Source organism: Pezoporus occidentalis, unplaced genomic scaffold, assembly GCF_034315485.1.
Source record: "Pezoporus occidentalis ecotype Australia unplaced genomic scaffold, CSIRO_AGI_Poc_V1 ctg142, whole genome shotgun sequence".
Classification (NCBI taxonomy): Eukaryota; Metazoa; Chordata; class Aves; order Psittaciformes; family Psittacidae; genus Pezoporus; species Pezoporus occidentalis.
In genome coordinates, this window is record NW_026913230.1 from 83,674 (window position 1) to 99,944 (window position 16,271).

The 16,271-nt window shown below is 48.7% G+C and overlaps 2 protein-coding genes and 1 long non-coding RNA gene across 5 annotated transcripts; 1 reads left to right on the forward strand and 2 right to left on the reverse strand.

Annotated features, from left to right (window-relative positions):
- Positions 1–2,889: 2,889 nt before the first annotated feature.
- Positions 2,890–4,513, reverse strand: LOC134159189 (uncharacterized). Its single transcript, XR_009963070.1, has 2 exons — positions 3,734–4,513; positions 2,890–2,965 (listed from the first exon to the last, which is right to left on the reverse strand). It is a non-coding gene; the product is annotated as an uncharacterized LOC134159189 (long non-coding RNA).
- A 2,535-nt stretch (positions 4,514–7,048) lies between these two features.
- On the forward strand, positions 7,049–11,653 carry SQSTM1 (sequestosome 1). Of its 3 annotated transcripts, none has more exons than XM_062609882.1 (8): positions 7,049–7,308; positions 7,492–7,587; positions 8,418–8,647; positions 8,762–8,918; positions 9,385–9,474; positions 9,963–10,207; positions 10,454–10,658; positions 11,344–11,653. In XM_062609882.1, the coding sequence occupies exons 1-8, from the start codon at positions 7,131–7,133 to the stop codon at positions 11,499–11,501; spliced, it is 1,359 nt and encodes a 452-aa protein (XP_062465866.1). In that variant the 5' UTR covers positions 7,049–7,130; the 3' UTR covers positions 11,502–11,653. The 3 variants fall into 3 exon arrangements, with proteins under 3 accessions (XP_062465866.1, XP_062465867.1, XP_062465868.1); XM_062609883.1 differs by having other exon boundaries at positions 9,388–9,474; XM_062609884.1 differs by lacking the exon at positions 9,385–9,474.
- Positions 11,654–12,097: 444 nt separating this feature from the next.
- MRNIP (MRN complex interacting protein) lies at positions 12,098–15,901 on the reverse strand. Its single transcript, XM_062609885.1, has 7 exons — positions 15,765–15,901; positions 15,634–15,693; positions 15,375–15,472; positions 14,129–14,198; positions 13,702–13,838; positions 13,352–13,439; positions 12,098–12,830 (listed from the first exon to the last, which is right to left on the reverse strand). The coding sequence occupies exons 1-7, from the start codon at positions 15,822–15,824 to the stop codon at positions 12,225–12,227; spliced, it is 1,119 nt and encodes a 372-aa protein (XP_062465869.1). The 5' UTR covers positions 15,825–15,901; the 3' UTR covers positions 12,098–12,224.
- Between the last annotated feature and the right edge of the window lie 370 nt (positions 15,902–16,271).

A 16,271-nucleotide genomic window follows, 5' to 3' on the forward strand; every position in this document is an offset into this window, starting at 1 on the left:
CGGGCGGGGCGGGGCGGGGCGGGAGGGGCGTAGCCAAAGGGGCGTGGCCAAAGGGAAGGGGCGGGGCGGGAGCGGGCGGAGGGCGCCCCCGTGCGGGGACGGCGGAGGTAGGGGTGAGTGTATGTACATGCGTGTGTGCTTGTGCGTGTGCGTGTGTGTGTAAATGTGTGTGTGTAAATGTGTGTACATACATATGTGTGTAAACGTGTGTGTGCGTGTGTGCATACATGTGTGTAGGTGTGTGTGCAAACGTGTGTGTGCGTGTGTGTGCATACATGTGTGTAGGTGTGTGTGTAAATGTGTGTGTGCATGTGTGTGTGCATACATGTGTGTAGGTGTGTGTAAACGTGTGTGTGCGTGTGTGTGCATACATGTGTGTAGGTGTGTGTGTACATGTGTGTGCATACATGTGTGTAGGGGTGTGTGTAAATGTGTGTGTGCGTGTGTGTGCATACATGTGTGTAGGTGTGTGTGTAAATGTGTGTGTGCGTGTGTGCATACATGTGTGTAGGTGTGTGTAAACGTGTGTGTGCGTGTGTGTGCATACATGTGTGTAGGTGTGTGTGTGTGTGTGTGTGCATACATGTGTGTAGGTGTGTGTGTAAACATGTGTGTAGGTGTGTGTGTAAATGTGTGTGTGCGTGTGTGTACGTACATGTGTGTAGGTGTGTGTGTGCATGTGTGTGTGCATACATGTGTGTAGGTGTGTGTAAATGTGTGTGTGCGTGTGTGTACATACATGTATGTAGGTGTGTGTGTAAATGTGTGTGCGTGTGTGTGTACATACATATGTGTGTAAATGTGTGTGTGCATGTGTGTGCATACATGTGTGTACGTGTGTGTGCATACATGTGTGTAGGGGTGTGTGTAAATGTGTGTGTGCATGTGTGTGTGCATACATGTGTGTAGGTGTGTGTGTAAACGTGTGTGTGCGTGTGTGTGCATACATGTATGTGCGTGTGTGTGCGCACACATGTATAGGTATGTGTGTGCGTGTGTGTGCATACATGTATGTAGGTGTGTGTGTAAACGTGTGTGTACGTGTGTGTGCATACATGTGTGTAGGTGTGTGTGTAAATGTGTGTGTGCGTGTGTGTACATACATGTGTGTAGGTGTGTGTGTAAATGTGTGTGTGCACATGTGTGAATGTACACATACTTGGTTCATTCGTATAGACGCACATACACACACTTGTGCACACACCTGTGTCTGCACAGAGGTACGCAGATAACTGTAGATGCCTGCATGGGTCTATACACATGTGTGTGCACACACATGCCTGGGTCCATGCATCTGTCTGTGTGCATATGCCTGGGTCCATACATGCATATGGCCATGTGGGTGTGTGCACGTGCACCTGTATGCACACACGGCAGTGCACACATCTCTGTGCATGGGGGTGTGCACCAGGACCCTCGCACAGCTGGGGGTGAGCGTGCAGGATGAGGTGCAGGCAGCAGCCCCCATGGCCGTGCAGTGAGTGCATATTCGCTGCCATTCCGCAGGAGCGTTTCATCTCGGTCAAGGAAGCAGCACTTAATGTTTACTGAGAGGAAATCGATGCCGGATGCATACTGCAAATGGGAGTTGCTGCCTGGAAGGACACCATCACTCTTCCAAAGGACCTGGCAACCAGGGTTATGGCCTCAAGCTGCTTCTTGGGTGAAGGATGGAAGAAAACAGATTTAAATATTATTTTGCCCTTGTTTTCTGCTATTAATGGGTCTGGTTTTATTTCACTGCAGACCAGGAGGAGCCATACAGGGAGGCTGGGTTCGAAATGCTGAGTTTACACAGCTCCATCACCTGAACTTGTTCCTGTGGTTGTCCGTGAGGTCAAAAAGAAGGTGGCAGCTCATGAGCTCCATATGTGGGTACATCATTCCTCCAGCAAGAGTTGTCATCTTCCATTCCCTGGAGCTCTTTTAGCGAGTAAATAGTTCTCAGATGTGTAAATATTTGGCATCCAGTGATCCAGGTCTGTTGCTTGAAATGTTTGGATCAATTAGAGGGTAATGTAAGGTGAAGCAGAGATGGGAATGGGGATCCAGGCACTCAGAGATGCTCGGCTGCAGCCTTGGAGCTGAAGTAGCCAGCAGGGATGTGCTGGGAGCCATCCATGCTCCATGGGCATGTTTCCTCCCGGCAGCACTCCAGCTGACATGGGAATCCTTCTGAGATGGGGAAATCCATCAAATGGGTCCTCAGGCCTCTACCCCATTTCCTTCTGGAAAGGCAAAGGGAGCTCAGCACCCAGGGGCTGCCTTGAGGAGCTGAAAGCCACACGTGTGTAGGAAGAAAAGTAGGGATCACCCATTTCTGCAGGGATGGTCGTGTCTGCTGCATCCTTGGACTCTTCTCCAGTTTATGAAATAAAACACACTTTTCAACTCGAAACAGTCTCTCCCAGTGACTAGAAAATGCAGGAAGGAAATCGGCAGAGGGAGCCCTTTGGATGGCACCAGGCTTCTGCCTCCACTGCCAGAAGCCAGCCAGGAGCTGCAGGGCTCACACCGGGCACATCCCTGAGTGAGGCAATGCACTGAACATCACTCTTGGGAATACTGAAAGGAATGAGGAATCTGTGCTTCCTCCCCTGGATTTTGCAAGGCATTGCCCAAGTGACCATCACCACAGAACATGAGCCAGCAGCACATCCCACCGACAGCATTTTCACCAGCAGAGCAAAGAAAACAAGCCCCAGAAGCTCTGTCCCACCCAGCCCGCATGCTTTCTCGCCTTAAACCTGTGTTAAACACAGAGGGTTCACAGGAATTAATGGCAACTTCTCCCCCTCCCCAGAGGCTGCAGACAAGCAAGAGCTGCTGGTGGGAAAGGCGCATGAAATCCTACCACTGTGACAGAGTTTAGGGAGATAACATGACACGTTTTAGAGCATTAGATGTTAGCTGGTTTATTTTCAGAGGTGCAAAACGCTCCTGCCACCCGGGGTATGTGGTGTGTCTGCAGCGGAAGAAAACAGAATAGCATTAATAATTTCTCCAAGACAATTAATTAGGCTCTTTCCCAAGGATAAAGCTTAATCTCATTTCTGCTGTTACATTTTGTCTTCATAAAAGTCTGAAGAAATGAATGAGCTTTATAGCACCCTTGCATGACAGAAACCTTGGGCTCTCTTGTGAAAAACGAGGGACTAAGCAAAACTGCCAGCACTTGTGATCTTTCTCTCAGACCTGCAAAGTTCCCTTTTATTCTTGAAATCCCTCCCTTTATCCCAGTTTTGGCTTTTATTCTGTTTTTAACAAGCAAACTTTGAGTCTCGGTCAAAGTCTAAAATAGGAATTGCAGAGATTCAAAACCCCAGCAGCAAATAAACAGAGAGAAGACGGTTGTTTTAAGGCGATCTCATGATCTTTGAACAGTTGATGTTGGCAATACTGAGCATGCTGCAGAAATGAGGGGCCTTCCATGGAGAGCACTCCGAAAGCAGCCCAGAGGTCCTGAGGCCATTACAGAAATTAGAAAGAGAAAACATTTGTTAGGCCTAGATAGGGAATGTAATCCAGGTTTGTAGCTGATTTTATCTAGCTCGCTAAAGAGCTTGGCTCTGGAGTTTGAGCAGTTCGGGCTCAGTCCTCCCTAGGCAAACAGCACTTGCTGTTTGTCTCATAAACCAAAGTAACTTCATTTTCTGTATGTCTTATAGGCTGCTGTGAAGTGTTCTAAATTCTCCTTAGCCACCAGAGATGAAGATCACAACAGGGTGTTTACCTTGGCTGTGTTGACATGCTGATGCTTTAATTCAGGGCAAAAGCCACACATCAGGTTCTCAGTGCAACATTCACCCCAGGCAATTTGTGTAGGCTGCAAGGCATTCCTGCACGCTTTTGGGAACATGAAAACCTTCAGTATTTTCACGCCGCCCGCAGTGTGCTTGTGCTTTGTGCCTGCTTTCCAAGTGTTTTCCCTGTCTGCTCCTCTGTCTCAGTGAAAGCACCGTCCCAGAGTTTCCTGCCCTTAAAAGTTACATGTCGCACCAATGAGAAGTGGTGCTGAGCCTGTGTAAACACCTGACGTGGCAGAGCTAACCTTCAGAAAGACTCAACCTCAAAAATGAGACAGCAAAAATAAACCCTCCCAGCTTTCCCTTCTGCCTGCGCGGCTGAGGAAGGACATTCTGCTTCAGAGGCACTGAGCTGTTTTCACTGGGCTGGAGGAGGAGGGAAACCATCATGGGATCAAGCTGAGTCACTACCATCTGACTGATGTGTCCAGAGCATCCTGCACCTCTCCAGAAGCATCTGGAAGGAGCGTGTGGTCTGCAGCACCCAGTCCAGTCCAGTGAGCACTCACCCGCTGGGGCTCTGCGCTGTCCCTCCATCACCACTCATCACTGCCAGAGCTGTGGGAACACACAGGACAAACCTTCCCCTCCTCACCAAGAGTGCCAGGGCAGTGATTTGGGCCTCAGGCTGGGGCAATGATTTAGGGAAGAATTCCCTCTGGAACATCATCACCAGCCTCTACGGTGATTTGCAATCGAGGAATAGACCCCCCCAGCCTTCATCCTGTCAGGGCTTTACTGTGAACATGAAAGTTTGGCCATAAGGAGCATTCTGGTGATCGTGCCCGCAGAGCAAGAACCTCACCAAACGTTTTTAAACACTTCCCAGCAGAAAGTGGGTGTAGAGAGAAAGCAGAGCACTGCAGGGACACTTATTGCTCCTTTTTTGAGCCTTTCCTCTATACATTTGAAATTTAAAACTCAAACAGCTTTTTTTCCCCACCCCTTTTGCTGTTCCTTTGCCACATCCACCTCCGAAGCTGGGTGTTCAGCATCAAGGGCTGAGAAAACACTTTTTGAGCAGGGGTTGCTGTGATGCTATGGGATTCCTAAAGAACCATAAGAAAACATCCACACAGCCAGAGCTTCACGCTGAGAATGCCAAAACCCGGATCCTCCAGCAAACAGAGGGAAAAACATCTGAACGTCTGTGGGAATACAGCCCAGCTGCTCACACAGCCTCCACGGGGGGCTGAGAAACTGCCCAGAGGCACATCTCAGGGCTGGGGGCAATAGGAAACGCAGGGAGAGGGAGGTCCAAGGTCTGGACCAGAGAAGAGCTTGCTGGGAGGAAATCCCCGACCTCGAGGAGGAAGAGAAGGAGATGACTCACCGAGTCAGCCGTGTCCCGTGACGGGTGAGGTAAGCTCAGAGCAGCCTGGTGAAAGCCTTGTTTTCCTTATGTTTTGTTGAAGTGCATGGTGTCACCACCGGAGAGCTGAGCGTGACTCAGCATTCTCACCAGGAGGAGGGAAATTCCCTCTGGCTTTTGGCCGCTTCCATGTTTGCCAACTGGATTAAGGTTCACATGGAGGAAAGCTTAGATTTCTGATTTCAATTTCGTGCATCACCTGATAAATGCATTGATTAATGTGGAGACACAAGTGGCTTGAAAAGACCCAGCAACTTGAGGACAACCCACTGTGCCTCAAACACCCAGGCGTGATGGAGCGGGGAGTAGGCAATCAGTCCTGTCTAAGGTGGCAGCAACCTTTCCTAAGGAAAGGATGTGCTGGGGCTGGGTCCCAAAATACAAATCTCTTTCTCTACAAACAAGACCAAAAGCGGCCATCAGGGTCCTCAGAAACAGGACATGAGATGGACACACTGGAGGTGTTGCTTGGCAAGGCAGAGTCAGCATTGGCAGTGTCCTGTGCTGCATGTCCTACAACTGCTAACCCTTCTTCTCATTTTATAGAGAAAAGCAATAATCCAATGATGTCAAGTCAGTAGCTTTCACCAACACTTTCAGAAATAAGAATACACACAGCAAACAGGGAAGGTGAATGTGATACACGTGCGCAAACCTTTCGATATCTCGTGCTGTAAAAGCTGGTGAATCGTTCCCTGTGCCACATCATCATGCTTAAATCTGAATCTGTTCATGTTTAAACTTAAACACATGGCTTCACAGTTGAATATTGCCATGCAATACCTGGAAATTGAAGTTCCTAGAAAATACTAGTAAAGGTTTTAAGTTTAAAAGGGCAACCTTTTTATTGTAAATAGTGTTTTCCAGAGAAGTGATGCAATGTCAAAATTGCCACACAATGACAAAAATGTAGCTATATGGAAGGCCAAGTGTTTTAACATATATACTTTAGGTCAAGAAATAAACTACCTTCCCATTGTGGCAATTAAAACTTATCCTTCGCTTGATTGCAGAAGATGGTAAATCATTACAGTTTCTCCTGAGCTTTTATTATCTTAAACCAAGAAATATGTCACCAATAGTCAGAGTGGTCAGGCCCTTGGGTGAGAGGGAATTAATACCAACGAGGCACCTAATAATCATCGATCCATCTTTATTTAATTACCCTTGGATGGCACAGATGGTGTGTTCTGCCAGCTGGACTCCCATGGCCAGATTAAGAGGCCTGTCAACTGTATCTGATCTGCACGAGAGCACTGCTGCCAACCAGCTTGGAAAGCCCCCAGAACATCCTCCTTAATGTCAGTTGTGTTTATATCAGTATCTTTATTTTTAGCCCCCCTTCTGAAACACCAAGTTCAGGGAAGAGCATTAGCCTAAGAGTTATTTATTCCTGCCACGCTGAGCATGTGAAGCACTCCGATGGGTGCTGTCACCCAGCAAGAGTGGGGCAGGCACTGGGATCCCACCTCCATCACCTGGCCGGGTTGGCATTATGAAGGTGATGAACAGGACCAATGTGGCCAAGTGCTGTGTTAGCACTTGCTCCAGCTAACGCAGGCGATGGGGACCAGCGGACCCCGAGGTGCGCTGCACGTCTGCAGTCATGTTTGCCCACCAGTGGGTCTTGGAGGCCACTGTGACTACCCAGAAGGTACCACCACCGCCGCACACGATCCCCAATGCCCGGTCACCGGTGATGCTCCACCGAACAGCACAGCCCCGCTCCCCTAGACCCCTATGGACCACCGCGGCCGCAGCTCCGCGGTGCACACGGGGCCTAGGGGGCGGAGCCTGGCTCACAGGGGGGCGGAGCCTACCACCGGTGGGCGGGGCGAGAGCCCCCACCCCCGCGGCACTATAAGCCCGCTGCTCCCGATCCGCCTCCCGCTACCGCCCCGTCGCTCACCCGTTCCCGGCCTCTCGACGGCAATTCCTGCTGCGCCACAGCCATGGCGGCGCTGACGGTGAAAGCCTACCTGCTGGGCAAGGAGGAGGCGGCCCGCGAGATCCGCCGCTTCGCACTGCCGCTGCCCGTCCGCTACCAGGCCATCCATGACCGCATCGCCGAGCTCTTCCAGGGGCTGCTGCGGGCCGGGCCGCCGCCCGCCTTCCGCATGCACTATAAGGGTGAGCGGGGACCGGGGGTGGCTTCTCTGCGGGAACGGCGGTGGGTCAGGCCCTGAGAGAGGTGCCCCGGGGGTGAGGAAGCCTCAGGGCACCGGGCTCCCCGCTGTCACCCCCGGGGTACCCAGCACGGGCTGCCGCTGTGACACTTGACCGGGCTCCTAATGCTGCGCTTTGCCCTTTTAGATGAAGACGGGGACCTGATCGCGTTTTCTACCGACGAGGAGCTGGAGATGGCGATGCCTTACATGCAGGATGGCGTCTTCCGTGTTTACATCAAAGGTAACGTCGCTCAGCCCCGAAGGGCGGCGGCAGGACTCGATGTCGTGCTGGGCACATTGCTGGCAGGGTGCCGAAAATGGGAGAGACCAGCACCAACCCTTCCCTTTGTCCTCAAGGGCCTGGTGGAACCGGCGGTGTTTGTGGGGGGAGATTAAATAAAGGGCAGGGTAATACACCAGAATATGAATTCTTCCTGCTGAGGTGGGGCAAGCAGATCACAAGTTTCCTCCTAGCCCTGTCATCTTGGCTGGCCCAATGTGAGCCACTGTTGTCATACTGGCTCCCTGGAAACATGAGCCTAGTCCTGGTATCTTTAATATTCACAACAATGCATAAGGAAGCCTTAATTCCAGTGTATTGAGTGCTTGGACACTCCCTTCTGTTATTGTGGATATCTGCAAAGCTTTATCTGCAGTCCCTTTAATGAGCCACACAAGCCAGTGGCTGTTGTCCCTGTTCTGCCTCCTGGCATCTCTTCCTGGGTCCCTCTCTCAAAAACATTTTGTTCTTGTAGTGCTTAGGAAGGTAGGATGAGAAGCCAAACTCGATAGTACAGCATTAATCCATAACACATCTCTTGGCATGTTTATTCTAGATAAGGCATGCTCCACTTAGAGGAGCAGGTATCTTTGTGGATCCCCTTTGCACTTGGTTGAAGTTCTTTTACATGCCCCCCCAAGCTTGTCTTTGGCAGCCAGTGTAAAAATAAACTGACCTAGTAAGTCAATACTGCACCAACAAGAGCCGCTTGTGCTTCCTTCTCCTCTGCCTGATTTCCAACCTTTAAATAGTAACCTGTTCTTGATGCAAAGTTTCCTTTCCCTTAATAGAGAAAAAGGAGTGCAGGCGGGAGCATCGCTCGCAGTGCAGCCAGGAGCCCCCCCGTGACATGGTGCACCCCAACGTGATCTGCGATGGCTGCGAGGGGCCGGTTGTGGGTGCCAGGTTCAAGTGCGCTGTCTGCCCAGACTATGACCTGTGCAGCACCTGCGAGGGTAAAGGCATCCACAAGGAGCACAACATGGTGATGTTCCAAAGTCCACTGCTGAATCCATTTGAGGTGGGTAAAATCTGTGGAGGGGAACTCCTGAACTACCTCAGATTTAAGTCCTGAGTTTCGATTACTCAGAATGGGGCTCTGTGAACAGAGTCACATGAACTCTACTCCTTGCAGTGGCTTCCCCGAGGACGCTGGCTCCGTAAAATGCGGCATGGTGTGCCCCCCTTCCCATGGATGCACTGCTGGGGGTATCCTGGCCCTGCTGCTCCATGCCAGAACTCTGAACAAGCCCAGGCCAGCACTGCAGCCTCCAGTCCACCCACTGGGGAAGGTAAGAGGAGATGCCCTGGTAAGCAGGGTGGTGGTGGAACCAGGCTAGCTGAGGTTCTGCAGCACAGGGTAGAATGTGGGTGGAAAAATAGACATAGGAGCTAACCTAATTTGCTTGAAATAATTAGCACCTTTCAGAATGGGATTATTTTTAAGGCATGCTTGGATCCCTGCAGTCAATGAGGATGCTGATAGAGGAGAGTATCTGGAACCAAACCAAGCCAAACTGTTAGGTCAAGCATGTCACTACTCCAGATCTGCCTTTCAGCATGGCTAATGAGCCTTAACAATGCTAATGCCACTGGCTTTCTGTCCCAGAGGTAGCTTAGAGTTGGATTTTTGTCTCTATGCTGCTGTTGTCAGTGTATGTGAGTGACAGGAGGCGAGCACCAAGATCTCATGGGGATAACTGTAGGTGCTGTTTCCCTCTGAGCATCTGTGTGTGCTAACAGAAGTTGTTTTTCTAGAAGCTTCTACTAACAGCCAGCCTCAGGACCCCAATGTCACCTTCTTAAAGAATGTTGGGGAGAGTGTGGCAGCTTTTCTGAGCCCCCTGGGTAAGTGGCTTACAGTTTGTTATCCCAATCCCTGAGACTGGCTTAAAGGTCCTTTTAACAGCAGCAGGCAGCTGTTGGGACTGATACCAGAACTACCTCATCCTACTAAGCCTCAGAGGCTTAATTTACTCCTGGTACTAATAATGCCTAGGCTTAGAACAGCCACTCAGTACCTTTTCAGAGCCCCCCTTTGGGAGGAAATAAAAGATTTCACTAACATGTCACCACTGTAACACTAGTGTTAAGTCAGTGGTGACTCAGGAGTTTGCCTGCCTCAAGTAGACATGGATGACTCCTGCCTTGACCCTCTATATGGCTTATCTAAAGGATAAAGGATGACTGTTTGGTGCTTAGCTACATGTAAGATGGCAAACTGTATGATTACAGAAACCTCACAGTGTTTAGATGAGGACTGATCCATGCTCATTTAAGACTGTGCTTTGGAAAAAATCGCTGTAAGACTTCCTCCATTTCAAATGCACTTCTAGGTATTGAAGTTGATATTGATGTGGAACATGGAGGACAGAGAAGCAAAGTGACTCCTGCTGCTCCCAATCAAGAGAAGAGCAATGCTGAGGCAAGCAGTGGTACTTCTAACCAGAATGTTCAGACCAAACCAGACTGGAATAACACAGAGCCTGCTGCAGAAGTAAATACTGTTGCAGAGCAGATACAAGACATGGTGATAGATCCTGTGCCCACACAAACGGAGGATGGCAGCTTCCAGTCCCAGGTACAAGAACTGTGACACTAATTTAGTAACTTACTTGCTGAGGCTTTACTAAAAAGGAAGATCATTATTTAGCATGCATTGTGGGATTGAATATTAAGATACCAGCAGATTAAGTGATACACAGCACCTTTGCTTTACAAGTTTACAGCAAAGGTGTTGGGATTTCTTGTGGAAAGGCAGATAGCAGGAACATGCAGCCTACCTGGAAAGCACTGCAGCATCTGGACTTTTTTCTTTCCATTTCAGGAACAGAGTGAGTCCAGCAGTTCATCAGGGGGTGATGAAGACTGGACCCATTTATCTTCCAAAGAAGTAGATCCTTCCACAGGTGAACTTCAGTCCCTGCAAATGCCAGAGACTGGTCCCAGCTCCCTGGATGTATCTCGGGATCCTCCCCAGCCAGGACCTACAGGACTGCGAGAAGCTGCACTCTACCCACATCTCCCACCAGGTATGAGAATGTGTACAGGTTTCACGGAGAGAGTAATTTTCACTCAGGAACTGCCAACTTCTCTGACATAAGCAGACCTGCTCTTAGACATGCTAGAAACTAAGGTCACATACAGTACAGCTAAACTCGTCTGTATCTTTGTTAGCAGGCATGGCAGCTCTTGTATCCTGTTAGAGACAGTCACCTGGTTCTCCTCTTGAATATGGGCAGCTGAGTCTTAGTAAGACTTCTGCCCCTAGACTAATATGCCATTTGAGAAAAATGAAAGAAGGTGTTACCCTAAATCATGTCCTTGCAGTGTACTCTTCAAGAGAGCCTTTTGATGCAGAATAAGAACTAGTACCTTGTGTGCCTTTAAGACAGCGTTATTTTGGTTGGAGCCAGTGACAGTATACAAGGCCACTTAAACTAGATCAACAGTGCACAGCCCTGCAGCAAGGCCAGCTGAGTCTGTCTCAGCTGTTTTCTTACAGCTGAGTGTGATATATGTGATGGGGGGTATAGTGATATATCTCCTATCTCAAGTATCTCCCTCCCACTAGACAAAGGGGAGCATGTCTCCTAGATTTTAATCAGCTATGCTAGGTTTACCAGGGTTAGTGCCAACCTACCTAATATGAGTATTACCTTAGCTACTTTGCCAATTACATGAAGTGCTTCAACTTTGTTACTCTTCTCTTAACAGAAGCAGACCCTCGCCTTATTGAGTCTCTGTCCCAGATGCTCTCCATGGGCTTCTCTGATGAGGGTGGATGGCTCACTCGACTCCTGCAGACAAAGAACTGCGACATTGGGGCAGCACTAGATGCTATCCAGTATTCCAAGCAGCCACCTCACTTGTAGTAATCTGTGTAACACAAAGCACTTTCCTTCTAACTGAAAGCAGACAACACAGTACAACTCACTCAGTGGTTCATCTTTCTTCCTGCTAAGAGTTTGTCTCATGTTTCTAAGTGCTTGTAGAATGGAGGAAAAATAAATACTACTTCCTGTGATCAGTGTCTGTGAGTGTTTAACTACCCAAGTTAAAAGTGGAGGGACCAGGCTAAGAGTGTGTTGCTTTCAGCAGGCAGCTCCCTATGGAAGGGAAGCAGCCTGGGACTGTGGTACCTCTGGGTACCCTTAGGGCTGCACTGCTGAAGAGAATCAAATGCTTTGCTGGTTCTGAAGCCTGCTCTGGAAGAAAGGGTTGCTAAGGGAGATCTCAACAAAGAGGTGGTACAGGAGAAAAAAGCTGTAGTTCGTAATGAGGAATGAATCACAGAATTTAATTGTACTGGCCTGGAACCCTTAGAGCCTGGGCACTTTCTCCTCCCAAGCTGACCTACTTCCCTTCTAATCTCTGACTGATGAGGTTGATGGACAACACTCCATAACCTTAGTTCTTGTCCCCTGCAACAGTTGCTTCCACCCTCATGCCTTTCCCCCAGACACAGCCGTGCAGCAAGTAAACAGCTTTAATAATGCAGTCCTTCAATGCTTACAGTAAATCTTGCCTCAGTACTTGGCATACCAACCACATTACGGAGATAAACAAGAAAGCAGTGCCAAACATGCCTGAACTTATCAGAGATCATCATCAAACTCATCACCTGTGCAGAAGAGGTGTTCACAAGAAATGATGCTAGGCTTTGGCCCATTGCTACAGTTAACAAAGGTGTTTGCTCTCCTTGTGCTTTCTGAACAGCACTTTCCTGCAGTGGTGTCTATGACACCAGATCCTGCCCTTATCAATTGGCTTTGAGGTTCTTTGAATAACACATCCTCCCCAGCTGAGCAACTGATGCTGGGCACCATGGTGCCAGGCAGTTTCGAGCCAATCTGCTCAGTGCTAGCAACACACTTTTTAAATTCAAAACCTGTACCTTGAGATAGAGTTCTTTGGGCCTGTTCTGAGCATCTACTGACCGTATCAGCATCTGCAGCAGTCGTGCTGTGTAGCCCCAACCTTCCACTGCCCTCCTGTGGTGATAAGGTGATCCTGGCAGCATTTTCACTGTAGCTATTAGAACGTGAGAGAAATTTTTCCCACTTGGAGGGTTTGGTACAAGCACTTGGGGTTGGTGTATTCTTCTCAGGCACTATGGGCTCACAGACAGCAGGAGCCATGCTGTGTCCACAAACGGCATCTCCATCATCTTGATCAGGCACTGCTACTGAACATTTCTTGTGCTGTAAGAAGAAAGAGAGCTGTGTTACAAATCTAGAATGCACAGGCAAGCTGCACAGAAGCAGGCAAAGAAAGAGCACTCGGGTCCTTCAAATGCACCCGAATCCTCACCAGCCCTCTGAGGCAGCGCTGGGGCTGGTGCACTGGGTGGGCCTATGAGCTCTGGGCTTTGGAGACCCAGGTCAACTTTCTGGTGCTCCAGGTCATCACAGTAAATTTAATCACTGCATTACTACATAGGTGCCACTGCTCAGCAAGGCAAAGCACCACAGAATGAAGCTGTGCTGAGGCAGGAATCTGGCTCAACCACTCAGCCTACACAAGGTGGCATTGTTTTTACCTCACTAAAAACTCTCAAGAGAGAAACCCCTGACTTTTTCTTTTCTCTTCCTCAATCATTCAAATAGAAGAGCAGAGGAAGACTCATAAAAATTCAAAATTATGATGACATAAAAGAAGTCAGGAGAAAGCTTTATTTTACTGGCAGGAAGCATCTTCTACAACTAAAATAACCATTTTTAACCTTTTTGGCTTGGTAGGCAAGCTGGGAAACTTCATTTTCTTCAGCGTACTCCTGAGCATCGCTGGAGAGGAAGCTCTTCTGGTGTTTCCTGGCCAAGAAAACAATTCACAAAGAGACAGATTAGCTCCACTGTGATTTTATTTCACAAGTCACCAGAAATGTTCACAAAATGCATGGCTCTAGCAATAAGAGAAGTTTTATCCCCATATACCAAATCCCTGCTCAGCTCTGGTTGTACACTACAACCTGTACTTTATTGAGCTATCAGAGCTGAGCTACTTCCCACATGTCCAAACCAAATGTCACCACTCAGGGGCAGGAATTACCAAAATTTAAAGGTCTTTCTGTACCTTTGTTCTTCCACAGTGTTCTTCCTTCGGGAACAGAACTGTTGCCTTTCTGTACCTCTCTCCTCCTCCCCATCTTCCTGATCTTCATTGTTCTTGTCCAGATATTTACTCCAGCGACTGACTTCTGCCCTTCCCTCCTATAAGATTGGAAAATGACTGAGAACAGAAATATACAGAGTTCTCATTTTTAGCATTGTTATGTATGTGCTGAATGCCTCAAATCACAAGTCAGTTTAGAACATGTTCCTGTGTCATGTTCCTACGTTCAGTGCCCCAGTGGAACAGAGTTTCTGTACACATCTTGTTCTCTCTCTGATTACATACACTATCTCAGCTGTCTGAACCTTATAAAGGGATCACCGATTTCACTGTGATTCACCTGGGTCAGTATGGGTTGGTATTTACTTCAGCTTTGAAGGTATCTTACCTGCTGGACTGAGCTGTCTTCATGTTGGGCTGCTGTATTTTTGCTGTCATTCACAGAGTCTTCTACGCACCTAAAAGAGAGATTTAGAGTTTCTAGAACACATTTCTCACTGATGGTTTATAATTCTCAAATCACCTACTCACAGCACAAGGGATTAGATAGGAAGCATGGATAGGTACTCCAGATAGGAAGCATGTCAGAAAAACAAATGATCTATAGAAAAGCTATGTCAAATTAAGGATTTGCAAGCTATATTGCCCAAATATGTGAAAACACTAGTTAGAGAATGGCTTTCTATAGAAACTTTGTAGTTCCTATACAAACACAGTAACAAGTTTGCTCTAAAGCTGCTAATTATGAAATGATAAATTCTGACTGTTCTTAACTAGGGATGTTATAACATGATGTCCCAGTGTGTCTTTGGGGCACAGGTTAAACCCCACTAATGATATCCCAAGCTACCATGGAAAAAAGGGAAGTTATTTGACAATGTTTTGAGACTAGAAATAACCCTTTTTGATAAAGGGAACAAACAAGGAGTTTTCCTCCCAAAGCTCAACCCTGAAGCACAGCATTTACGCAACTCAGTTATCTAACAAGCTTTGACTGCTTTCTGGAAATAACCTTGAGTGAAAAGGAAGCTGGAGCAGGTCAAGACCGGTTCGAGGTCAGGTGATTTGTAAACAGATTCGGGAACGAAATAAACAGGAAAGTGCTACCCAGATTTTCCAGCCTAGCAGGAATTAACACTCAAATGTCCACACTAAACAAGTCTTTTTTTATCAATAGCAGCAGGAATTACGCAACAGATTCAGTGTGAAACCCCTGGTGCCAGCAGCAGCACCCAGAGGGGAGGATGTTTACGTCTGAGGATGCACCTCTGCACTGAGGCCAGTCTGTGAGATGGGCATTTCCACAGTCAGCTCATCAAACAGTAAATAAGGCAATTAGAAAAACCCTTCCAAAACCAAACTTTACTGCATGCATTTTCACGGGTAAAGGTGTGAGCAACGCACATTATTGATCAAATAAACGTACCTGGAAAAAAATCCTTGTCACAAGAAATGTGGCAGGGCACTAAACCAAACAAATCGATTATTCCTATGAAACTAGCACATGCCATAACTACAACAGGTAAAACCCTCCCATGCGTCCCGATTAGGTAACGGGCACCCCAGGTGTTAAGAGGTACTCCTCAGCCGTAACACATGTAAATAGACGAGCAGGTAAAGATTAAACACTGTACCGAGATGTCCACCCGATTGCTTCCTCTGCCTCACCCTGCAGCAGGTTTAGCTTCTGGACATGGCGCCTACAGTCCAGGGCAGACCCTTGGCCGTAAAGCTGTGAACAAGGAGCACAACGCTGAGGGAAACACACGACGTGCGGCTCCACCGCAGGTGATTTAATCAGCTGAGGTGTTAATTACAGCCAGAACATCCCGCAGGGGTCCCCTCCGCCTCGCTGGGTGCTGCCCCCACATAGGCCTCCCCCCGGCCCCTCACCTTCTGCACCGCCTGCCGCTGGCCGCACACGCCGCAGCTCCACTTCCCGCTCCGCTTGGCCTAGGAAGGAGCGGAGGGGTCAGTCCCGGCCCGCTCCCCGCTGCTCCCGGCCCGGCCCGGCCCGCACTCACCTGCTGCACCTGGAACAGGCGGCATTGGCAGCACCGCAGCGCCCAGTACCGCGGCGCCATCCCGCCATCGCCATGGCAACGCGCGCCTTCCGGACACGTGACAGCGCAGCCGCGTCCGAGCCCGCCCCCTGCCGGAGGGGAGCGGCCCGGGCCGGTGGGGACGCGCTCCACCGGGCACAGGGTGGTGCAGCAGCGTCCGCTGGGACCGGCTTAACGAGAGCTCCCCCGGCCCGGCCCGGGCTGAGCTGAGCTGAGCTGCCTTCAATGGGCAGGGCAGAACACGAGGGAAAAGGAAGGGGAAAGAAAAGAAGAAGAAAAAAAAGGAATAAAAAGAAAATAAAATTGGAAAAAGGAGAGGAGAGGAAAAGAAAAATGCAGAAAAAGGATAAAGAAAAAATAAAATGGGGAAAAAAGATGGGTAAAACAAAAAAAAAAAAAGGGAAAGACAGACAAAAAGATGGAACTCCACATCTGCTGTTTTGGATAATCACCATGGACAGGATACAA

What these genes read in the sequence shown, in the direction of transcription:
- SQSTM1 (XM_062609882.1), top strand. Translation starts at nt 7,131, where the DNA reads ATGGCGGCGCTGACGGTGAAAGCCTACCTGCTGGGCAAGGAGGAGGCG. An exon ending in CAGTCCACCCACTGGGGAAG is followed by an intron (nt 8,919 to 9,384) that starts GTAAGAGGAGAT and finishes TTGTTTTTCTAG; the next exon opens with AAGCTTCTACTAACAGCCAG. An exon ending in ATGGCAGCTTCCAGTCCCAG is followed by an intron (nt 10,208 to 10,453) that starts GTACAAGAACTG and finishes TTTCCATTTCAG; the next exon opens with GAACAGAGTGAGTCCAGCAG.
- MRNIP (XM_062609885.1), bottom strand. Translation starts at nt 15,824, where the DNA reads ATGGCGCCGCGGTACTGGGCGCTGCGGTGCTGCCAATGCCGCCTGTTC. An exon ending in GCAATCGGGTGGACATCTCG is followed by an intron (nt 14,199 to 15,374) that starts GTACAGTGTTTA and finishes TCTCTCTTTTAG; the next exon opens with GTGCGTAGAAGACTCTGTGA. An exon ending in TTGCCTACCAAGCCAAAAAG is followed by an intron (nt 12,831 to 13,351) that starts GTTAAAAATGGT and finishes TTCTTCTTACAG; the next exon opens with CACAAGAAATGTTCAGTAGC.